The following is a 25,754-nucleotide window of genomic DNA, read 5'->3' as shown; positions in this document are numbered from 1 at the left end:
CTTAATTAGACATTATTCATTATATTGTGAGTCTGTTTCCATGTTGAACACCCCTGTTTTTATTGGGCACTACTCCAGGCACTTCCTTGTTCCTTCAAAAGTTTTATTTAGGGGAAGGCTTGAGCAAAAGTTGGTCGCCGATGTGGATATTTTCGACGTTGTTGTTGTCAGATAGCTCGGCATGTATCACATTTGTGGCACATTTAGGCACAACTAGCCCGTAGCTGCCGCCGTTTTCCCATGGCTGTGGTCGCTGGAAGCCGCCTGACGCTGCACTGAGAGGCTCCATAAAGAGGAAGATGTCCACGGCTAACGTTAGCGATGACATCCGAGGGAAGTTTCCCCTGCACTCCGCCGTGTGGGAGAATGATTTCAGGAGACTGGAAGAGCAAATAACGATACCAGAGGTCGGTAACTTAGTAATGCACTGACTACTGACGCTGGCCCCTAACTCACTCACGCTTGTTTAGCTAGACGAAGCCAGGGATGAGCGGTTAAATCTCCGTAGCCATCTAGTACAAGTAGGCCAGTCGTGTTGACAGATGCTCATTAGTGTTGAATCACACACAGAGACGTAACGTTTAACATTCAACGTGCATGAAAACGAAACCATAGCTGGTCAACAGGTTTGCGGCTTTAAAAAATGCACTGCGAATTGATTGCCTTTCTCCACCTGTAATATAATCTACCAACCCAATCCAGTGAATTACCCAGACCTAGTAAACATCTGAGTAAATGTGGTGACCTGAGAAACGCGTTACCTATTAAAAGTAGCCTACCCATTTTGGGTACAGTATGTTGTGCATCTGACTGTCATATGACTTGTGTAATAATAATTTTAAGACTTGAAGGCATAGAGACTATGATGGCGAAATCTTCTGCCGAATTTAACACCTTTTTGTTACATTTTTCAAACGCATCTATAATCAAGTTTTATTACTGGCCATGGCTGTAATTTCTATGATCCATCTGCTGTAAAACAGTGTTGGTCAATATCACATTTATCTCTGCAGCGTGACTCATATGGGTCAGACATGATGGTTGGTCTTGTCACCGCAGTACTATATCATTATCACTGTTGACCTAATGCTCACATGTTCATTAAACAGCTCATAGCGTTCCCCACAGTATTTACTCCAACCAGATGTCTTGATCATATTACACAAATAAAAGTGCAGGGTTAATCAGTGTCTTTTTTTGTTTGATTTTCTCAGAATGAAATCGAGGCCGTGGATCCAAGAGGTCGTACACCCCTGCACTTGGCTGTGTCACTCGGGCACCTGGAGTCCGTGAGAGTCCTTCTGAGACACGGCGCTGAAGTGACTCAAGAAAATGCCAAGAACTGGACAGGTTAGTTTTGTAAAACTGGTTACAGAGCAGACAAGGAATGACAGCATGGATGTGTTATTCACTACTCTAATAGATATGCTTTACAAGGGTTGTTTGATCACTGAAAAAACCTTTGGTCATTCATCTACACATCATCCTCCAACCTCCGTTAATGGGGTTTCTGGTAGAAAATGCATGGCCACGCCTCCGATTGCAGTAAAATAGCTTCACTTTCCTTAGTTCTTACCATCATTGTTGAGGTTTTTTTAATGGATAGTTGTTGCTCCTGGGAAGCAGATGTGGTTACTTTTAAAAGGTTTAGTGCTTTGCTCATACTTGTTGTCTATCTCTGTACAGTGCTGCAGGAGGCAGTCAGCACCGGAGATCCAGAAATGGTTCAGTTGGTGCTTCAACGCAGAGACTACCTCAAAGCCTCCACTGCTTTAGGAGGAGTGCCTGAGCTGCTGGCAAAGATCCGAGAGGTTTTACTTACTTATTGTATTTTCCATTGTCTCATTATTCATATTTCTATGTGAAGGGAAACATTTCCTTGCAAAATAAATAACTGGTTTATTGTTGTTTCATCCACAGTCTCCAGACTTCTACATGGAAATGAAGTGGGAATTCACCAGTTGGAGTAAGTTCTCTCTCTCTCTCTCTCTCTCATACAGTATGTATGCATGATAACCTGTGAATGAAGTGCAGGCTGGTTATCAGCAACAAAGAAGATATATAAAGTGTCCTAAACCAGCACTCGCTGCTTAAAGGTACCATCCCAGGCGGCTAATTTTTGGCAAAATGATAAAGATCTGAGTATATCTGGTTAGTATTAGACAGTAATCAAGGACATAAGTGATTTGACATATCAATGACGAAATTTGGTCATCTGTGTAAGGAGCAGGGGCCAAAATTTGGCCTACCAATCAAATTAGTCTCAGACAACTTTGGACAACTTTGGTTGTCAGTCAAACTGCCAAATCATGCAACCGTCATCTACGTTGACGGGACACGTTTGTGTCTCGGACTTTTGGTGCCACAGAGACGAGAACTGGGACACCGGGTCCAAGGCTCTGATCGCAGGTTTGGTTGTACAATTCGAAAAAAAGTTCAGCCGCCTGGGATGGTAACTTTAAATGTCTATACAAGATACAAAATATTTGACAACTAAGGGGTTTCCTCGTGTCATACAGGAAAAACTACATGCCTCCCTCTTTGTAGGTGAAGCTTTTGTTTTGGTTTTGAAATGAGTCACAGTGTTTTTCTTCTGTGGATACATTTGTTTGCAACGTGGGACATTCATATGCTGTTGCTTCACAGTCCCTCTTCTGTCCCGGGTTTGTCCAAGTGATGTTTGTCGCATTTGGAAAAGTGGCGCCAGCCTGCGAGTGGATGCCACTCTGCTAGGTTTTGAAAACATGACCTGGATTAGAGGACGTAGGAGCTACATCTTCAGAGGAGATGGTGTGTGTGTTTTAACTTTCTTACACAATGTCATTTATAACATTTCTGTAAAAAGGACTTAAGTCCATCCCTGGCTGTATTTGTACAGACTCGTATGCGGAGTTGATGGAGGTGAATCATGACGATGAAGTAGTGGACACTGAGCGCTTCAACATCTCTCAAGAAATGGAGGACGTCACACTAGAGTCAATGCAGCCAGCTGAGCAGGAAGTTGCCAAAAGGTTGACTACCCCCATCGTCAACACCTACTTGGACACCAAGGATATTGCTTTCGACAGGCAAGTGTCACATCATTTTCTCACAGCACGCACTGATTTAACTTCCTTTGATCAAACAGTGACAGTATTTCATTGTCACACTAGTTTTAACATCATCACTCACTGAGGGAGGCAACTGTGAAAACACTGATCCCATTAGGCTTATTAAACATTATTTCTCATATTTCCAGCATCATGCTGAGTAATTAATCACCTAACATGCAATATTTACGCTGACTTATTTGTTGCCTGACTGTCAGTGCTCAGTTTTAAATAAGCATGCTGTGTAACTCTACAAACAGCTTCAGATTCGCCAGATATTAACAATATGAGACAGTTGAATTGATGTGTTTGTCTTCCGTCATGTAATTAGCACAAGATATAATATGTCATCGTATTAACTTGCTAATCTGCACATATCAATCATAATGAAACAGCAATAATGGCCTCATGCCCTATTTGGGTCTATTTTTATCCTGAACTGAAGAATATGGTAGAAAAAGAAGGATACTGTATGGAGAACCTGAATGATGATCTGTGATTTCTTAACTTGTGTTTTCACAGGAACAAGGCTGGCATATGGGGCTGGAGAACTGACAAAACTGAAATGGTCAATGGATTTGAGGCCAAGGTTCATAGCAGTTGCACATTTTCTTTTTATTAGAAGTTAAGTGTGTTGTCCCATTCATTACAGTATCTGACATTACATTCTGGTTCATGTCTCAGGTTTTTAGTGTGAACAATGTAAATGTGGTGATCCGGACAAGGACAGAGCATCTTACAGACGAGGAGAAAGCCAGGATAAAGAGTAAGAGCAACAATATTCTCCACGCATGCATGATGGTTTTATATCCTTGTGTCCTTAAATGATTGTCTAGAGAGCTTAAGCTGGAGTTTTTTGTTCAAAGGTGAGAGGAACATCCTGGAGTCTCTTCTGGGGACTGTGGAGCAGCACATAAGTGCACAAGGGGTAAGACATACATTCAGAAGCCGGTGCATATTCTCATTTGTCCAGGTCATAGTATTTCAAAGGAGGTTAAATCGAAAGCAACTGGACTTAGTTATTTGTCTAGGAAGACGTTTCACCTCTCATCCAAGAGGCTTCATCAGTTCATGTACGCAGCTGACCAGGCTGGGACTGGTCCAACTATCTGGTGTGGAGACTCACTATTTACTAACTAAATTTACTAGTACTTTATTAGTACTTTACTAAACTAAGTCCAGTTGCTTTCGATTTAACCTCCTTTGAAATACATTCAGAAATGAAATTCAACTGATATACTGTATTCAGTTGATTTGGTTCTGAATGGACAGCTCATTTGATATGACGATTTGACTTTACAGGACCTTACTCTTGAGTATGCAACTGCCACCAATCCCACTGCCATTACCCCAGAGGAATATTTTGACCCTGACTTTGACCTCGGGAACAGAGACATCGGCCGACCCATTGAGCTAAGCATTCGAACACAGAAGTAAGACGCACCTTTTTAAAGTTATGACAACTGCTACTTCCTCATACCTGTCTTCTATTTGTATCGTGATGTTAAGATGTGTGCAACATTTCCTGTAATCTTGTCTAATGCAGGTTCAAAGGTACATTGTGGATGAGTGAGGAACATCCCCTGTCCCTGGTGGAGCAGGTCACCCCCATCATTGACCTCATGGCCCGCACAAGTTCCCATTTTGCGCGGCTGCGAGACTTTGTAGCCCTTAAGTTCCCTCCTGGATTTCCTGTTAAAATAGGTATGTAGGTTTTTATACAGACTGCACTTCCAAGAAGCATTTTCTTTACTCTTCTTCTCTCTTACTCTTCGTCTCTCTTTTTTATTATTATTAACATCTAATATGTTTTTCCACTTCCAGAGATTCCCCTGTTTCATGTACTGAATGCCAAGATTACATTTGGAAATGTAAATAAATGCAGTACTACAGAAGAAGCGAACCCAACGCCAGCAGCCACGCCAACATCTTCGGGAGGAGAAGAAGAAGAAGCTGCAGGTAGGAATAAATACAGTTTGACCGCTGTATTAAAATATGAATTGCAAGTCTGAGATTTCTACTATGTTTCTGATTTTGTTTTTTGTTTTTTTGTTTTCCTCCCATCCAGCATTGCCTCTGTTTCAAGTGTGTCCCTCAGTGTTCGTGGTGCCTGGCAGTTACCACCGCCGAGGGGGAACCCGCCACACACCCATGTCCAACAATGATGAGGAGCTTTTGCAGTACGCCATCCATCAGAGTCTCTTGGAGTCTCGCACAGCCCCGGGCCAGGTCAGAACTATAATCACCCAGCTCACCATTTTCTCCGGCTGTTTTTTATTGTACATTCCACCACTTGAGCCTCCGTCCTTTATGTTTGTGTCATTGTAGGAGGGGAGCTGGGATGATGGTGATGGGGAATTCAGTGACGTACTCCCCAGTAGCCAGAGTGACAGGTAGGAACAGAGGTTCAGGTTGCTAGCGTTGCTACTGCATAATTACATGTGGTAAAAGAAGAAACAGTCCTTGCTACTTAGATGACACTGATTACCTGTTCACTGACCGTATTCATCAGTTAAAGCCACACAACAGAGCTGGGTCTCACTTTCCTCCGTCCATGTCATTCTAGGAGTATCCCAGAGGGGGTGCTAGTGGAATATGGAGACACCTCCAGCCCCGCCAGCTCCATCTCGGCCTCTAGCCCCGAGTCGGACCTCCGCCTGGCCATGGAGCTCTCCGCACGAGCCCAGGAGGAAGAGGAGAAGATGAGGAAGCAAGAGGAAGAGGAACTGGAGAGGATATTGCAGCTATCGCTCACTGAGAAGTAAAAGGAATAAGAGGGAATAATAATACAACTTTTCCAGATTCAGAAGCAACCACCACACCTCAGTTCTCCTTCCTAACCACTGTAGTCATCTATGCAACCACAGATTTCTTTCTGTAACAGATCATCCTTGCACAGGCAATATCAAACTCTCGGTATTCAATATTTTCCCAAAAGCTATTTTTGGTAAGAGCATACTCCTTTTTATATATTTCTATCTTGGTATTGGGTGTCTCCATCCTCAAGCTTGATTCATGGACTCTTTGAGATAATTTCGAGTGGGTTCTACTCTTTATTTATTTATTCTTTTCCAGTTCAGTCACAGCAGCAACCCACACGAGTCGATCGCGTCATCATCCAGAGTGTGGTCGAATTAGTGTAATTAAGGTTCTGTGAACAAAAATGTTTGACTACTCAAGGTGACTTAATTAAATGTTGGCGCTCAGATGTGGCTTTTAAGGTCCAGAAAACTGTAGTTTTTATTCCTGGTACCTATCATCTAGTCTTGACCTTAAGAGACACATTTGAGTGTTGTCACAGGGAAGTCTTCCCACAGAGTTACTTTGTTGAGGACCATGGGCTCACTGAATAACAGAAATCTCAGGGTTTCAATTTTACACATTTTCCCTTCACTTTGGAAAAAAAAAACTCTGAAATTGTAGGTAAATATTTCTTCGGTGCAAAATGACATAATACATGCATATCACTCTCTGCCATACCAATATTAGTTCTGAAGGTTGAGTTCATTGAGTCAGTAGGGTCATAAGTTATTGCATGTTCCTTGTACAATGAGAATGTACACTCTACGGATGGGTAAACAAAAGCATGTTGCCATGGAAGAAACTTAAAATTGGCTGTATGGTGACATAATATCTTTGCTGCGTCAAGAATAGAGGTATAAAGTTCCTTTTTTTTTCTTCTTCTTCTTATTTTCATTGGAATATTTTCTCTGATTTAAAGGTGAGGACATATTTGTGTCAACTGTCACTGAGCATCTTAAAGCATTATCATTCATGTCCATTCAATAATGCACTGGCAGAGACCAGTCCATCTGTGGATCTACAGCAGTCATGCAGCTTACAGTCACACGACCTGTGTAGCAGAGAGATTTTTCTGGTTTCTAAGGACAAGTCTGCCTTTTGTGGCCATCAACTACTTTAGACCTCTGAGCAGAGGAGAAGACAGCACAGGCTGAAAGGTCCAGTGTACCTGCCACATGTAGGATTAGTTTCATCAGCATGTGCCAACAGTTTGCTTTCCTCTCACAACACATGGTGGGAGCGAGGGGTGGTGCCACTCAGACTAAACTTTCTGAACAACAAAAAAATAAAAACATTTTTTGTTTTTCAATTTTGTAACTTAAAAACAAGATAAAAAGGGTGATGCTGAGTAACAAGCATTAACCACTATAGTTGATTTCACTGACAAACAACCACTTATCAGAGGACTCTGTGTTGCTGTGTCTGACCTCACGGGGCTTCAGCTGAAAAAAACAACTAATTATAATGATCAAATTGCCAAACTGCTGAACAGACAGGTTTGAAAAAGAAAGACTAGCTTTGGTTAATTTAATGCAGATGTTTGTAATCGCACCGCTCAAGCTGCAAAGGTTTTTTTTTTTAATATGTTAAAAATTTTAAGAAAATGTGTTGGTTTCAAAATGTTTCTAAAATAAAAGCACTTTATTTCCATGAAGACTAAGTGTGACTTTGCTGAAATAGGTTTATATCGTCCTGAACTGGAACCTCCATAAACACCATTTCCACTGAAACTAGTGAGAGCTCTCCCACTGTAGTCCCACTTTAGTTTTTTGTTTTTTAAAGACATTAAAAGGCCAATAAGGATGAATAAAATACTTAGCATCTCTTTTGTTTTAATTTTTCATAATAAAGAAACAATGATGATCAGATTTTACACATTGTAGAGAATAAAATATGACTAAACCCTGCATTATCTTTTGTGGAGTTGAGCAGTGACACTGAAATCCCACTTTAGTTTATTGAAAGTTTGATGGCCTCCAGGTGTATTGACCAAACTTGCCTTCACAAGAGCTTAGTATTCTCCTTAAAGGCAAATCAATTACACATAATTACAGTTTCCTTGTGAGAGTCTAATAAATACATTAATAAATATTTTTAACGCTAAAACACGCAGTAATAAATAACCCGATTTTATGCCAAATAAAACCACAGCCGATGAATGTGTGTGAAGTCTGAGTGTCTTCAGTGAGGCCTCTCGGCAGGTAGGTGGCAGCTCTCCCTCAGCAGGTCCTGTCAGGAGGGGCCGGGTATCGGACCGGGAAGAGTGGATCTCTTCGGTGCTCTGGTTGCAGGGGGTCACTGTGCAACAACGGGTCCACAGCACGTTTATAACGCCACCCACGGATCTGTATCTCCTCCTCCAGGGTTTTCTCATCGACGAGAGAGCGGCTTGTAGACACAGACAGCCATGATGATCATTAGCAGCAGCAGGACAGCCAGGACACTCCCCAGTGTGACTGTGAAGACAAAGACAAAGAGGAGCCGACCACAGCCTGTAACAGCGCATCCACACACACTCCCCCTATCTAACACACTGGGGTTCATTAACAAGCAGCAGAGTAAAGGCTGAACACACCATAGCCTACTAGCGGCAGTGAGCAGCCTCACATGAAGTCTCACCTAAGTTCTGCTTCTGTAAAACCACATAGGCTCTGTCGCTCAGCCCTGAGTCCTCGGCCTGTCCGCTCACTAACCCACTCAAACACACCATTAGGGCGTAAGGGATGAGGTGCAGCATCATAGTGGTGGAGGCTGGAGGATGATGGTGATGGTGATGATGAGGATGGTGAGGATGGTGGTGGTGAGGATGATGATGATGAAGATGGTGAGCGAGGCTTTCCTTCTTCCGCTGTATCTGGGTCCTAAGGCCGTTTGGTTATTAGCTCGCTTACAATCGGAATGATTATAGGTCGATTAGCCACTGAGTTGAACTTAAAGAGATTTAAGTGGCTAATAAAAAAATTAATTCAAATTTAAAACACTCATCGAAGTCATTTCGAATCAATTTATTTTACAGGTCAATGGTTTTCTTTAAGTGGATAGTAGGCTGGCTATTAATTATCTGTTAGATTAAATGTTATTCTTTTTATTCTGAATTGAACTGAATCTCTTGTTGATGCACTTAATGCTTATGCATCTTCAGCTGCCCTTTAAAGAATTAACACAGCACTTTTATCATTAAGTCAAGTTAAGCCAAGTAAATCTTTATTGTCCTGAAACAGGTGTGTTTCAGCATCAGGGCCGGCCCCTGGCATAAACACTCTATGCAGTTGTTTAGGGCCACAGCCGTTAGGTGGGGGGCCACATGATCAGAAAGGTACCGGGGTTCATTCAAGTCATTTAAACATCCTGAGGTGGACACGCACGCTATGAGCTTTATATGTAATTTGAAGTCAATATTCAGCTTCTTTTATCTCACATTTGAGACATTTGGTGAAAATAGAATGGCAGAATGACAACATTTGTGCTCAAAAAACAATCTTAAAAATTTCATTTTAGACTTGTTTTCTGCACTTATCTATTACTGTATTCATATCCTATTTCAAGCACCAAAACAGTTCATTCTCATGACTGAAGGTGTGTTTTCACAAGGGATTTGACATTTTTCAAAAAGCAGACCTAAAATTTCCAGCATTTGGCCTAAATGATTTCTTTATACAGTGTTCTAGGACTAATTGAAATTGGCCTCAGTGTGCTTACAGCGGAGGTTCTAATATTTAAACATAAAACACTTGAGTATTGTTACATCTGCAAGTATCTTAAAAAGATAAATTTAAGAAAATATGTAAAAGTCGAGAAAATGGCCTCAAACCTCAGAGGGCATAAACATGTCTGTATTCAGTTTTAACCAGTGATTTGGTGTTTGCGCTTAGAGTGCAGGGCCACAAACAAAAATCTTGTTTAGGGCCACCAAAATCCTAGGGCCGGCCCTGTTCAGCATGTTTGACATTTGGCAGGCAGAACATCAAAGCCGTAATAAAGTCAGTACAAAAGAAACACACTCATAACACTCACAAATCTAAAATACCTCGGAGAAAGTAGGTTAACAATAATATATTGTCGACCAGCAACATAACAATCAGCATTACCCCAGTGCAAAATTTCCAAAATGTCTCTGGGTAGTTTGGTTGTGGAAACACAAGTGTATAAAATCTCCCCTCTTACTGGTAACAATCAAAAGTGTGAGGCCTCCATCACATCTCCCATTTCTGAAATGCCAAAGAGCAATGAAGAAAAGATATAAAGGTCATCCTCCTTGGGGTTATATCCTTATATAATCACTCTGCATGACTGATGTATATGGCCTTTACCTTCATCTTCTATATAACTTAAGTGCACATCATTGCAAACACTTATACCTCTTAATTATATGCCAGAGAAATTTAATGAGCTTTAGGAAATGTCACCCACGGTGGCCTGAAATTAAAACTGGAGACTTACCGGATAAATTCAGCACAACAAGAAAACATTTCATTATAGCATGAACTCTAAGATCCTTTTTTAATTTGCAGATCTGAAGGCATTTAAACCAAACATATTTTGTATATTATGACTTCAATGGGCACTTGACAGACAATAAGAAAATGCATATCATCTGCCTGAGTTTGTGACTGACTGTCATGTATTTTATCTGTTCATATTCCCCGATTCATCAATTGAGTTGAACATTGTTGATGTGACAGCAGACATGAGGAAATGTTACATAACCAATTGTTGATGTGTTCTATTATGACATTGCAACACAAATGATTGTGTATCGTATCGTCTACATGCAGTGAGGCATAATACACTGAACTCCATGGTGTTTATGAAAACAAGTTTAAGAAATGATTCTCATCCCTATTTTTATTGGTCTCTACAGAAAACATGGCCTTCAGACACCACTGTAGCCTGATTCATTAAACAATGTCAGGGGAAACACATTCTTGGATAAGATGAAGTCACAGGTCAGCCACCTCTGCAGTCATGTTGAAGTGAATTAAACCAAATATTGTTCCTGAGTCAGATTTTGTTGTCATTATTGGCTAAAATGTCCTTTTGCCAGCAGAACGGCTTCAGGGATGCTAACATCAGTCTGTCAGTCCTCCACTTTGAAAAAAATGACATTCAATTTAATATAAACATCATAGCACCATCAGCAGGTCAAAGTTTAACTTAACCAGTAATGTGTCTAATTTATTGTACTGCATATAGTGATACTACTAACTGTATCATCATAGTTTCATTTGATTGGCTGGTGAGAAACAAGCCCTCCACCTTTCTGCACAAAGCGTCCTCTCAGGCGATCAGGTTTCCTTCCACAGCGCGTTTATCTGCCTTCAGAGAGTCTCAGTTCTCCTTAAATGTCATAATGAGTTTCTTTCTTTCAGTTTAGATTCATCTTTCCATCACAACACATGATAAAGATTATGTTGTATATCTGCATTGAGAGATATATAAAAAGCATGTCAAAATCACAATTTAAAATCAACAACATAAAACTGAATAAAACCTGTAATTCTCCTTTTCATGTCTTCTTCGCTCAGTTCCAGCTGTTGTATTGTATTTAGACTGAATGGATGGATGCATTGCACCAGACAGAGTCATGACATATACAGTCATTTCCCCTTTAATATTACTCTTTGTCAAGCTGTTCAGGCCAGGTAGAGGCGAAACCATCTATTTAGCAGTTTCTCTTTTATGTGTTTCCTGTGCTTGCCTGTTCTCTACTTCAATAGCAGTCACTGACACAAAAGGGCTTTGATGTGCACGTCTATCAACCAGCAACTCAGTGACGAATCATGTCCCAAACAACCTTATTCCCTGGTACACGTTCATTCCTGCCATCCTTGAAATGGTTGGGCCTTAACCGGGAATGAAAAACAGTTGAATAAGTAAAGATCTGAAGCGCGCTGTGAGCATTTGAAGGTAAAGGCTGCTCTATTCCCCTGTATGTTGATGGATTCTGGATATTGCAAATTAGCTTGTTAATTAGAAAATCTAATGGAGGTGAGCAGCAACGGCCTTTACAAAGACATGACGATCACCGTATGGAGATTTACAAGAAGAGCTCTCGTGTGCGGTATTGTGCACATTTACAATTCAGGAAGAAAATGCACTGTGTGTTTAAATATACATAGTGGAATTCAGCTGCTTAAAATACTACTTGTTTATATTCATGTTTATCCTCCAGGAATAAAAAGAACCAGAAAGATGAAATATGTTATTTATGCTGTTATTAATTATAATTATACACATCTTACTACAGAAACCATATTGAAGAGCACTGAAATCACACAACAATCATCACCTTGCACACCACATTATTCTCTGAATATAAACAGTATAAAGCGCTTTTTAGATAAGTTAACACATGTGACTAAGACATTTCATACTGGATCTCTGCAAGAACATTTGAACAGTCTTCAGTTAGAGAGTGAAAACATTGTTTGGAGAGGCACAATATCAATAAATATCAATACAACCTTTACAGTTTTGTACATACAGTGTAATAATTTGGCAAATTAAGGCAAAACAGTCTATCTGGAGTTAAATGAAGCCATCAGATGAAGACCAGAAAGTTCAGTTTGAAATACACAAACAGTTGTACATAGTTAAAGTTGCTTCTTGTGTATCTAGGCATCAACTTTACGTGGAATACAGTCTCTAATTATAGTTGGAAGATTATTATTTTTAATGTGGTCTTTTCTGAGTGCCTCACTCACCTCCATTACAAACACTTGTAGGGGGAAAAAAAGAACATTTTTAGCAGATATATCCAGCAGCTAGCATGAAATCCTATACAAGCACTGTATTACAGATCTATCATATAAATATAAAATACAGCATTGACGATAATATGAGCTGTAATTTAATGTGATTATGATTTGGTCCCATTAAATCTCTCCCCCTGTGGTCTAAGAGGTGCTGATGGATTTGACATGAAAAACTTTAGCAGACATGCTCCACAGTATGTCGGTGACTGAATGGATTAAGACCCCACTGAAGAAACTTTTTTTTTATTACATGTAATTAAATGGAAAATGCCACTTTAATAAACCACATTGTTGCTTCAAGTGAAACACTAGTGTTTGCAATGTGGTGTGGCAGTAGCTGAACATGCAGTGATGATTTAATCAATCTTTCACAATGTACGGAAAATACAGAACTTAAGAGAAAAAGGCCTCATGCAATGAAAATGATGTGCTGAATGCAACATATAGAAATACCTGTTGTTATTTTCCTTGGCATCATGTTTTTGTGAGATAAATTGGGGGAGAGACTGTCAACTGACTTTACCACAGACTCCTACAACCACAAATGGCAACATGAGAAAGCTATAACCTGTCCTGGTGATGAACATAGGTACATCTGAATCATACAGACCATACAGCTGATATATGAGCAGTGCTATCTCAGTTCCTTGTAGAATTACAAATTTAGCAGCATTTACCATTTTATGGAGTGTGCATGTGCTTTGAAAGTTGGCATGTTTGACATCACGAGCAGCGAACAGTCATGATGTCAGATGATGTTGAGGCTTAGTCGCATTTAACTTTAAACAGTGGTTCGAATGGCAGTCTACGTTTTCTCTCTATGGCACGGACGCCATATTGAGGCTGTCGGCGTGGATGTCTGGTATGGTCCTCTCTGGTCTCAGACACACTGCCAACCTCTGCAGAGAACAAAACAGTCATGGAGGAAAGGCAGAGGTTAATTGAAAGAAAATGTTAAGAGAGCACACTATTTCTCACTTCTCCTCGTTGGCTGACCTGTTTGAGAGATCCGGGAGTCCACACCAGCTTGTAGACCATGTAGATGGGGATCCACATGAAGGATGAGAAGCCAATGATATATCCCACTGTGATGCTCCAGTCTGGATACTTGTAATCAAACAGGGTGAGGGGTGGCGCTTTCAGGAAGGAGCTCACGATGATATACTGAGAGGAGTCGGGATACATAACATTTCCATGTGTTAATGCTACTTCTATATTCTCGCAGCAGAAATAATAATGCAGAGGGGAAATATATCTGTCACACTTCCAAACGTTATAAAGAAATACATAAAATAAGTCATGTGGTGTAATAATGCATAATGTCAACAGGAACAGAGCCACAGAACGATGGATGCAAATAAGAGCCAAGGATATTGACATTTGCCCGCATGCTGTAGAAAAGGTTTAATGTAGAAGGTTTCATCTACAGATATGGGATCAGCTCCACAACCTCTAGGTTGGTCCTGTTGTCTTTTGATCTTACTCTGAGCTTTCCCTCATGTCTTGCTGCCCATTGATCTCTAGATGACTTAAAGAGACAACTGAAAGGGAAAAAATGTTGAACTGAAGTGGCACTCAACAGGGCAGACCATCACCAAGGCTAAGAAAAATCTCCTGTCTGTGTAGGAAGGTGATGGATCTGTGCCTTTAACCGGCTCTGCATCAAAACTTAGTGGATCCCCTCCTGCCCCATGCTGCACCCCCTCACTCCAAATTTAGTGCAAATCGGTTAAATACTTTTTGCCCACAGACAAACAGACAATCAAGCAAACAAACAGAGTTGGTGAAAACAGGTAAACATTCCTAGTAAAACTGAAAAATAATCATATGGTTTTTGTATAATCCAAGAAAGTGTTGAATTGTCGACCTTTAGATGTCAGATGTGTATTTACTGTGAATGGATGTCAAAATATTTAATCTCTTACCGCCAGAAATGCAGGGCTGATGGCGACCCAGCACACCTTCCAGAATAAACCTGGAGCTTCACCCAACATGGCCTGAACGTCACTGCTAAATCTTTTGATGCCTGAAAGCAGCAAAAGTAACACGAGATAAAGTCACAAACAATTTTTTTTCCCACATGCTAACAAAGCTAATGAATGCATACCACAGATATAAGAAAACAATCCCAGCAAATCAATAATAATATGTTGTTCACCATAGAACCAGGAAACTGCAATGGCCTCAAGGAAACCAACGGCAATAATGGAGCATCCGACTCCAAATTCCTCCAGCAGCTTCACTACATAGGCCCCACCCTGTCAATAATACAGCACAACAAATGACAAGACTAATTACGTGATCATGATCAGCTAGTGAGGAGTTACGTTTTAATCTCTTAGGGAAAGTTATTTGAATTGTAGAAAAAAAAAAAAAAACTCACATGTGTAAGGGTGCTAAGAGAGCCCAAAAAGCAAACAATGACCAAGCCCAGAACAAAAAGTTCACGTCTGTGAGAGAAATGATCTGGGTATTCATCCAACACAGCAGTGATGATGGCCTCCAGCCCACCAAACTGAAACACACACGTACAATTACAATTATTACCACAAGTTGAATTATACTGCACGTCTATCACAGCATACATATTAAATGCTGCCATTAATTAGATTAAGTGGAAAAAGGCTCAGTAAAAAGCAGCTCTGCTTAGGACAACATTTACATTTTTGAAGTCATCAAAGATTAGAGAATAAAACAATTTTATAAATAAGAAATTATACATAACAAATTGTATCATTGAAGCTATATGGATCATTGTGTGTAGTTAGACTTGCAGTGTTTAATGATGTGCAATTTATGAAATTGATGTTGAAGAATCAAAATCTGAGTTATTTAGTGGCATAACTTAAAGCAGAAGTAAGCTATATTTTTGTGTTAATAAGTCTTAAATAGTTATATCTTCCGACAGCAATCACTTACATAGAGTGTTTGGACCGAAACACGGGTCTCTCAGTCCCTCTGCTCTGCTCTGAGCCGAGGAGAAAACTTGAGCCGAGGAGAAAACTTTTCTCGTATCCTACAAGTTTTATCCAATGAGGAGAGAGAACGGCATGAAGGGCTGTGTGTGCAGCCAAGGGATGCGCCTGAATGTGGTGACGTAGGGACGAGGACCAATTGATCCATGACGAGGGCGGGGGCTGCTAACTCCATCGGCTGACAAGACGTTATGGTGCGTTCAAGGCAACCCGTAACGCGTGTTTTTCCGACCTGTGAAGTCGTACCAGTTCGATCTGGTACAAGTTCACGGGTCGGAAGTTACGAGTGGCCGTTATCGTGACTTTCACCGGTAAAACAGGTCGGAAAAACACGAGTGGGTTGTCTGGAACGCTACAAAGTCGTAAGTTGTGACTTGAAGCTGTAATTTACGGTTTCAAAAGCCTGCCTGGAACGCAACATTACCCAAAACGACCGGATCGCTTACTTCTGCTTTAAGTTTTTCTGTTATACATGAAGTGACCCTGTGGTCTTCATGTACACATGTACACGCCAGATTTCACAGTTCGTACAGTGCTATCCAGTCCAAGCGTTATCATCATCATGAAAAAGATGATTGCAAAGAAGATGGAGCCCGGCATGTTCGCTATGGCCTCTGGGTATGTGATGAAGAGCAGACTTGGACCTGGAAACCACGAAGAGATCAGGGTGAGTATTTTATTCTTTTTTAATGAGGTTTTCATTTTCCTCACTTTAGCTTTCATTGACTGACCTTTGTCCCTGGCTACATCCTCAACCTTCACTTGCCTCTTCTCCGCCATGTAGCCCAGCACCGTAAAGATGACAAAGCCCGACACAAAGCTGGTCAGACAGTTCACCAAACTTGTCACAATGGCGTCACTGTTGAGAAGGAAATCAAACCCTCTTCAGGGACACGTTGCTGCCCTTTTTTGACCTTTGTTTAATGGGCTCCTTTAGACACTCTATTCAGCTTTTTTCTTCTGTTTCTAAGACATGAAAATAGTCCTGGCAACCACAGACATCCAGCAACAATACTAATGTCTTGTTATGTCTCATCTCCTTGGTCAACTTTGGTTTGACTGATATCAGGTGTAAATAAGATTTAAAAATTGTTTAGAAAATGTTTTAAAAACGGAGATATCTGCTTTTGCAAATGAACTCTTCATTTACAGTATCTTCTCGACGTGCTAGTCTTAACACATGTAGCTGTGATCTGCAGCTCCCGAAGAAATCAAGATGAAGAAATACAATTCAGGTATGTTGCAATAGAAATGTTTTACTAATGTAATCAAGAAGACATCATCATCATCATCATCATCAGCCTATTCTTATGAAGTGACAGATGTGACTTTGTATGTCTCATGGCTATGGAGGAACAGTTCTTACCGATAGCAGTTATTTGTGAAAGGGTTGTAGCTGGAGAGAGCCAGGAGGACCCCAAACCCCGGCCCAAGAGAGAAGAATATTTGAGCTGCAGCATCCACCCACACCTGGAAAACACAAAAAGATAGATATCTGGGACTCAAACTGTGAAACACTGATTTACACCGCAAAAGCATAATGTATGCAATTCCTACACGGATTTGCCAATTTAGTTCCATCAAATGATCATTTTTCTTATTTTTCTAATCAGTGCTGTGAACTTGGTAGCATTTTCCAAGCGGAGAGGTGTTGTGTCAGCCGTATAGAAATCTAGCTGCGCAGCTGTATGCAGAGAGATCTGAAGAGCAGCATGCATTCGGCGTTAAAAAGAAGGGGACAGCATTGGATATTGGTGAGTGAGAGAGAAAGGGAGGCCTTTGTTAATGGGCAGAAAATCTAAACCAATTATGCATCTTATTATCCTGCTCTGTGGCTTATTTATGCATCTCATTTCATCTCATCCATATTCCCTTCCAAGCAAAGCACTCACACATGTTTAGCAAACAACGAGGTGGAGAGGAAGGTGATGATGATTCATAGATCTAAAAAATATTATAGTCAGATTATTCAGGGAATAAATGATGAAGGTTTATAAAACTACTGACTCTGACTGAATGTGCTATTTTATTACACCAGTCCTCAAAGTTCATACTCATTAGGACTCCAGTGGAGAAACTTATTATTTTAGTAATAGCCTCTAGCCTTCAGTTCTGACCTTCGGCAAATCACAGAGATAGAGCAATTAATTACATTTTCATTTTTTTCTGTATGTTTTTTTCCATTTAAGCATTTTGATTATCATTATTATTCCTTCTCTTCTTTCTGTTTTCCCTCTTCTTCAGTCGAGCCACACGTTTAAGAACTTTTCACCGGAAACCTCTTCTGGTTGTACTGCAATTGCTTTGAAAATGAGGTAAAACTCTCAAGGGACCAAACATTTGTTTTTTTTTCCATCATATTTTTCTTTTTAGAAATAAATTAATTGGCTGTTTTCCGTCTGACTGACTGTGCACAACTCACACTGGTCTCCAGCAGCTTCTCCCACTGTGGCTTTAGGTAAAACACCACGCCTCTCCAGGCTCCTGGAAGAGTGGCCCCTCGAATCAGGAGGATGAAAAGCACAATGTAGGGTAAGGTGGCGGTGACCCACACTACCTATAGTGGAACAACGAAGTCAATCAGGAAGAGCTCATTGATACAGTTAAAGCAAAGAATAATCTTCTCATTACAGTCATAAAGCAACGGCGATGTGATACCTTCCCTGACGTCTTCACTCCTTTCCACAGGCTGAAGTATACTATAGTGAAGATGAGAAAAAGGCAGAGCATCAACTGCCAGCGAACACCACCAACGTTTCTCAACCCTGATGCCTTGTGGATCTCGAGAACATTCCTCCTGTTGGGATAAAACACACCAATCATTAAGTCTTGAGCAAACAAAACAACATATCCCATCCAAAACCACCAGCTGGCAATATTTGTGTGGCTATTTATATTATATGGTTTCTGTTACTCACACTTACATGCACTTACGTGTAAAATTCCTCTGCCGGAGACCTGGAGGAATTCGTCCAAGTCACATTGTCCGAGTCAAAATAATTGGTGCAGTCGGGGGTATTCCACACATTTTCACAGTTTGTCCAAGGCAAGATGCTGGTGAAAGAGGAGTAGAAGTAGAAGAGGGCCCAGGCGATGATGGTGTTGTAGTAGAAGGACACATACAGAGCGATGATACAAATGGCATATCCTATACCTGCAACAGAAAACACAGAAGTGAATATAAGTCACATATGAAATGTTTCTGAAGATACATTTACACCGATCAACATGTCTGGATAAGATGGGAATAGGGTTACGACCTTATCACTACACAGAATTGATTTTATGTTGCAGATGCGCCAATGTAATGGGAGTTCTGGATTTTAATACTTGCTGTTAGCGAGGCCTTACCTTTGAAAATGGGGCAGATGTGTTTCCATATGGATATGGCACCAGTTCTGTGGAACTGTCCCAGTGCCAGCTCCATGTAAAAGAGCGGCACACCACCAAAGATGGCCATGAGAATGTAGGGGATAAGGAAAGCACCTGCACAGAGATGGGAACATGTTCGTTTTTGTTGTTGTTGTTTTTTTCATGTCGACAAAGACTTAGTATTCTAACATATGCAATGAAAAACTGTGGACGTAAGAATTAGGACTCAGCTTTGCTTGGATCTGAAATAAATATGGAAATGAGACTCACACTGAGCTTATTTTCACATTTGTTAAAGTTACTGTTTGTCTTTTCATTTCAAAGAGGAGATTTACAAAAATCTAAAGAACATCCATGAGGTTTGTTAAAATAAATTTAAAAAAAAGAAAAAGAGATTGTTGTATATTTCCACACAAAATGTTGAGGTATCCTCTGTTTATTCAATTGTATTATCTTTATTTTCCTTTTATGTTTTTCCCAGACTGTTTATAAGTCTTTTAATTGCCTTTAGTATCTTTTTATGTGCAGCACTTGCCCAGAATTGCCCTGCCTCACAAGACAATTGGCTGCTGCAGTGTAACGACCCTCGTTTGCTGATGTAAAAGTACTGAGTGAACCTATCCCCACCAGAAAGTACGACTTCTAATAATCACCAATCTGCACAGTGAACATTCAGTAGGATCAGTTAATCAGTAAGATTACATATTTAATATGACTTTATTTTCTGACATAAAAACCTGATGATAATTCGCCAGGCTTTAGGGATATTAGATACAACTTTAAATATAAAAAAGTGACCAGAGAAGAATAGATACAAGCTTTATCAGAGGAAAGGTGTAAAAACTTTTAGTGACCTTTGAAGGTTAGAGATGCGCACTTCAGCACCATGGACAGTTTCAGTTTCTCTGTTTTTCTGAATCATTTACTGTAAAGCCATTTCGAGGAGAAAATCTGGGATTCAATCGACTATAAAACTCTGAAAATTAACTAAATGTTTGCCTAGTATATGCATGGATGACACAAATCCTAACACGGCCTGGTTTAAAAGCTCCAAATCACTTACCACCACCGTTTTGGTAACATATGTACGGAAACCTCCAAACATTTCCCAAATCCACCGCAAACCCAATGACAGACAAGAGAAAATCCATCTTTTTGCTCCATTTGTCCCTGGAGTCCGTCTGTGTGATGACTGGCACCGGGACAGCGTTGTTGGAGGTGTAGCCGGGGTTCGGGGAGCCGTGGTGGGTCAGACTGCCGGCCATGACCGCTGAGTCCTGTCGGGGCATCGGACTGTGAAAAGTCAGCCAGAGGACCCGCTCCACAGAGAGGAGGCTGCTTCTCCTATAACGATGACAGGTCCGAGTGGGAGGAGTTGGTGGAGCTGCGGCGCACACTTGGGGACACCAGTAGCCTACTACCTGTTAGTGAGGAGGTTGTTTGGTTTTCTACTAACTGCACCTTTTAACACTCCTTCAACTTAAAAGCTCAATTTGAAGCCAAATCTATTGTGTTATTGTCTTTCGATAACATTGATCTTTTTTTATAGTGCCTTTGTAGTTTTTTCAGCTTGACCTAATTGAATTTTTCACTTGAAAACCAGTGAGTTAAGCAGCAGCTGAGACTTTATGTAAAAAAAAAAAAAAAAAAAAAACTTCATCTGTTGAAATATGAGCAGCAGGTTGCTGTTAGTGTGATGCTGCAGGCGTGCTTCGTTTTGAAATCATCTCACATTTACACAGCCACATGGAGCCTGATGGAGCCAACTCTCAGATCTGATCAGATTTTGATTTCAACAATCTAGATATAGAAGGATTATTCACCAAAGCACTCTACTAAATTCTGGCTTATTGTCACTTGAATATTTCCACTTTACAGTGTACCACATCATATTTTCAAGCAGGGGTGTCAAACTAATTTTAGTTCAGGGGCCACATATACAGCATAATTTGATCTCAAGTGTGCCGGACCAGTAAAATTATTAATAATAATATAATTATGATTTTTTTTAAAATCATTATTCATTCATTTTTCTTTCATGTTTTCATTTGTTTTAGTACAAAGAAGTACAAGTACATTATTACGATGTTTTTATTTAATTATCCTTTTACAAAACGAACAACCTGAAATTTCTCAAGAACAATAAATGCAATTTCAACAATGCCTCTTCTTATTTTCACACTTGGCAAATTCATCCTGCGGGCCGAAGTGGACCCTCTGGCGGGCTGGTTTTGGCCCATGGGCCGTATGTTTGACACCCCTACTTTAAAGGGAAAAGTAATTTGCAATTGCAATATGCAATTTTTAGAGAGAGAGAGAGAGAGTGAGTGAGACTGCTACCTACTGAACAGAGGGTCGCAGGAAGAAGGATCAAGCGCCCGTGTTTCGGCTATAAAAATCCACCTAACTGATCCGAACAGGTGCACGCACACACACACACAGTCAAAAAAAAAGTTGTTGTAACTCTAAAAAAATGTTAAAAGGGCTGGAGTCGTGTGTGTCATTGTCACCAAAAGTATTTTGTCAGTGTTGAATTTATTGTTTACAAGAGAACAACTGTACAGATGTTGAGGTGTCACTAAGGCAAAATATAATGGAGCCAATTGTAGGCTACTACACCGGAAAATGACAGCCAACACAAAAACTTCTTTTTCTCAAGATTTTGGTGCAAAAATGGCTTTTTAGGCTAAACTAACCTATATTCAACAGCCAATACTCAAGACTGGAATAAGTTAGAAACACATGATGGAAAGTAGAGACTCTCTTCTTTCATTTGATGGGTTGAATGTGTATAATAGTACATAGTGGGTCTAAAAAGGTCAGTCAGAAAGCTGGAAAATGCCTGGCAAGCTGGAGGTAGCTGTGAAAATGGCTGGCATTGAAAGAGTTAACAACTAGGGAAAACTCAATATAGGCTATCATTTCATCATTTCATTTAAAATAGTAAAGATTAAAGAATGTAGTACAAAAATTATATATCTGTTTGGCAGGACTTTCTTTCTGCATAATTTCATGACCATTTGGATATATATTTTGTGACAAAAATATGGGCCAAAAACACTTTTAATGTGGGACAATGTAGGATGACCATTACCAATGATAGGAAATCTAAAATGTTGATAGATTCAGTGTTTTGTTTTCAAGTATTTTTGGGCTTTTTTTTTTGCCTTTATTGGATAGTATAGTTGAAAGAGACAGAAAATGGGGAGGCAGAGAGAGGGGGAATGACAAACAGTGAGGGGCCGATGCAGGATTCAAACTGGGGCCGACTGCAGTGAGGACTGTAGCATATGGGGCGCCTGCTTAACCCACTGCGGCACACGGTGCCCCTGTTTTTTTGCAGGTTTAAGTTATATGAATGCTTTTATCCTCCAGGTGCAAGACTGCATTTCCAAGTAGAAACTCACTCAAATTCACTCACAGAAATTTTGAAAGTGCCATGGGGAGCACTGCCGGGGTGCGATCTCTATCAACATGGGAACCGAACTTCAGGAGCCACACATTGTTCAGACAGAGCTCACCAGACAGACATATGATCATCTCTCTCTCTGAACACTGACATGTAGTTGGATAGGTCAGTGGGTAATGCTGTTGACTTCTGATTGCGAGGCTTGGGGTTTGAATCCCAGTCATGGATAGTATATTGTCTGGATCCACAAGACCTGCAGAAGAAGTGTTTTCGTATGAGGAATGGATGTAATACATATTTGCTGTAAGCTGAATATTTCAATTATATGACTGACCTTGTCCTGTATTGCAGGTTTGAAGCAAGGCAAAGTGACATACGGAGTCAAACGGACAAGGAAAAATTGTGTAAAAGAAAAGCTATCTATCCATACTGTACAGTGACCTGATCACAACATATTGTATTTTGTTCCAGTATCATCAGAAAGTGTTAACTTATATCGTATAGTGGACCTGTGAGCTCAACACATGCAGCTATAAGCCTTACTCTTCTTCCTCCCACCTGTTGACTCTTTTTATTTACTTGTTGCTCTTCTGTATTTATAGTGTTACACTGTGTTATGTTGCCTCTGTTTGCCAGCTGAGGGTTGAGATGTGCTTCTGAGCTATTTTACAAATGTGGTGGTTGATCATTGGTTGATGTAAGGTTTCATCGTCATTAGAGACAATCAAGATTGACCAGAGAGAACCTGATCAAGTTTACACTTTCCAAAAATAAAAAAGAAATGTAACTAATATTTCAACAGACAACTAGTATAAATCATTTTAGATAATTGTGTAATGTAGAAAAAATTCAATTTTGTAATGTAATGCAATTATGTAAAGTAAAGGCAAATAATAGAATTTTGTCACATTTTTAAAATTATTTAAATATAATTTAAAATACAAATAAATGAAATAATGTAAGGGCAATGAATAAGTCGGGCAAAACTCAAAGAAAAGTCAAATTGGTAGAAAATACCCTGTAGCCATAAACCAATGGGTAAACAGTCCATTTGAACGTTCAGAAGTTTAATACAGAAAGTTATAAATAGACCTTGAGTCATCTTGACTTCCTGATCCTATGTTAATATAGTTTGGTGAAGACAGCAGAACAGAATCACAGCAGCTTAACTGCCCTCATTGGTTAAACCTAATAAAAAGACTTTGTAATCAAATCCACCGCTTTTAGCACGGAGCAGGTTGAGAAGGCTGCTAACAGGATATTCGGAGAGCAGCAGTCACGCAGGTCTCCAAGTGGAGAGAGTGCATCAAATGAAGTTACTTTGGGAAATGGATATGACACAGAGATAGGACAAGAGACGTCTAGCGCCATCATGAAATTGTCACTTAAAAGCCAGAGTGGAAGCCAAACTGTCTGGCCCGGTGTCACGTTACTTGTTGTCTGACTGAAGTTGAAACGGTGAAATGTGGATGTAGGTTTGATAATGCTTGACTCTGACTCACAGAAGTCTTATGCTGTCATTTCACAATGATAGATGGATAGATTTTGTGCTCCTCATTTTGCATGCAGCTTTTCTTTAGACAGCACTGAACCACTGATTGATTGATATCTCCCAAAATTGATTGACTGATCACTATTAGCCTATTATTGACTTGCCTGAACACCTTCTTACTCTTTTTGTGGACAAACAACCTGACCTCCAGCTAAATGACATCTCTCAACCCCCAGTCAACTCTGAGTCATGTGTTTGCTTCTGTTGTGCAGGAATTGAAGTGTATTCAGTGGCCAGGTGTCCAATTACTGGACACAGTGTTTTTAAATGGCTATTTCTCACTCACATTTGAAATGTATATTAACATAAATCTATTCAAAGCTAAAGGTGCAACACTCTTCATGTTGTGTCCATTATTGTTTTGAAGAGCCATTGTTTTGAAGTCTGAAGAAGAAAATAATGTGTGTCTTTGTTCCTTCAGATTCAAAATGTTTCTCATTGCTGGAGCTGATGAGGAGTAAACAATCAGCCGGGGAAAGAGGCTGAGATTGCTCTGCTGAGGTGCGGAGCGGTCCCCGAGGGCCGAAAGCATAACAACATAACAACAAACCATATAGCACTGGCCTTCTCTAACATACAATCCTGTCAATCTGCATTGGCACACATGAGTAGAAGAACATCAGACTGACAGGAGCCTCTCTCCGTGCCCTGGTGCCTGTTAGAGCACGTCGACTCTAATCACACATGGACATGTGCATGTTGGCCCTGCCCAGAGACTCGGCTGGCAGGCAAACAGACATGGATATGACACAGCATTGTTATTTCTAAAATGTTCCCTGGCTTCATTTGAAATGCCTTTGAAGATGTATGTGCATCAAGGTCAGTATTAAAAACACAATGTACATGTATGAAGCCATAATCACTTGTGAATTACTCTGCGATTTCCATGATTTAGTAAGAATCAGTCTCACTGTTAAGATTTGGTGCTGAATTTTGATTTGTCTCATACATTTTGTTGTTTGTGAGCACAAGTAGGCTACACACACCAGCACGCTAATAATATTGGTTTGCTTTTAAGCAAAGGCAAACTGGTGAGTAGCTCTGGTGTGCTGCTTACTCAGGCAGAAGTCCTGACATGGCATTTAACAAGGCGTGCTATTACCCCATATTTTCTGAAGCCACTGCACTGCAAGGTGTGAGTCATCCCAGTGAGGGAATCCTGGGTTGAAGAGGATGTTTGTGAGAAAAATAGAGAGAAAAGGGGGGGGACTCAGCGGAGCCATTGCAGAAAGAGGACTCAAAAATAGACTGCTGTTTTGTATTTTCATGTCATATTTAGGGCATCCTGAATCCCAATTAAACATCTAAACAGTCTAGTGTGGTCTGGTGTAAGCATCTATAACTGTGAGCAGATCTCAACACATGGTTTGGACAGGGTTCAGGACTGGAGCTAAGAATCACATCTTGAAATGTTCATCCACAGAAGGAGCCCTAAGGATTTTGCTGGTAGTGAAACTATGGAGGGAGGTTCATGGGGCCCTGCTCCTCTCAGTCTGTCATCTTGTGTTATCACTCCATCCTTTCACCACCTGATCTACCTGACAGCTCCGTCCTCCGGGCAGAACTGGACTCACAGCCTCAAGACCGTGGTGTACTGAAGCCTACCTGACTCAGATGGTGTTTTTCCTCAACATGATTCCACTCATATGTCTCACATGAGAGTGCAAACTTTTGCCATATTACATTAAGAGCTGAGAAATGATAATCCATATGGACTCCCTGTTGATTTTAAGTGGAGCATTAAAAAAATGACACTTTCGCCATCTCCTGGACACTATGAGCTACACCAGTTTACTGTAT

At 40.4% G+C, this 25,754-nt stretch overlaps 2 protein-coding genes across 2 annotated transcripts; one reads left to right on the top strand and one right to left on the bottom strand.

Moving 5' to 3' along the window:
- The first annotated feature begins 107 nt into the window (after positions 1-107).
- Positions 108-7,531, top strand: ankrd13a (ankyrin repeat domain 13A). The gene is made up of 15 exons (XM_083978962.1): positions 108-407; positions 1,215-1,350; positions 1,687-1,811; positions 1,921-1,966; positions 2,647-2,790; positions 2,879-3,068; positions 3,612-3,678; positions 3,774-3,855; positions 3,956-4,017; positions 4,392-4,522; positions 4,636-4,793; positions 4,914-5,048; positions 5,158-5,318; positions 5,418-5,482; positions 5,656-7,531. Exons 1-15 carry the CDS (start codon positions 300-302, stop codon positions 5,852-5,854), a joined length of 1,809 nt encoding a protein of 602 aa, XP_083835088.1. The 5' UTR covers positions 108-299; the 3' UTR covers positions 5,855-7,531.
- A 5,933-nt stretch (positions 7,532-13,464) lies between these two features.
- On the bottom strand, positions 13,465-20,294 carry slc6a4b (solute carrier family 6 member 4b; the record flags this gene model as incomplete). The annotated part of the gene is made up of 13 exons (XM_083978597.1): positions 20,057-20,294; positions 18,973-19,107; positions 18,556-18,775; positions 18,280-18,418; positions 18,044-18,178; positions 16,988-17,091; positions 16,353-16,480; positions 16,153-16,265; positions 15,030-15,161; positions 14,805-14,904; positions 14,572-14,672; positions 13,643-13,810; positions 13,465-13,545 (listed from the first exon to the last, which is right to left on the bottom strand). The coding sequence occupies exons 1-13, from the start codon at positions 20,280-20,282 to the stop codon at positions 13,465-13,467; spliced, it is 1,782 nt and encodes a 593-aa protein (XP_083834723.1). The 5' UTR covers positions 20,283-20,294.
- Between the last annotated feature and the right edge of the window lie 5,460 nt (positions 20,295-25,754).

The sequence above is a fragment of the Trachurus trachurus genome (assembly GCF_905171665.1).
Source record: "Trachurus trachurus genome assembly, chromosome: 9".
Taxonomy (NCBI): domain Eukaryota; kingdom Metazoa; phylum Chordata; class Actinopteri; order Carangiformes; family Carangidae; genus Trachurus; species Trachurus trachurus.
Note: the sequence above shows the minus strand (reverse complement) of the source record. Positions and strands in the feature narration are given on the sequence as shown.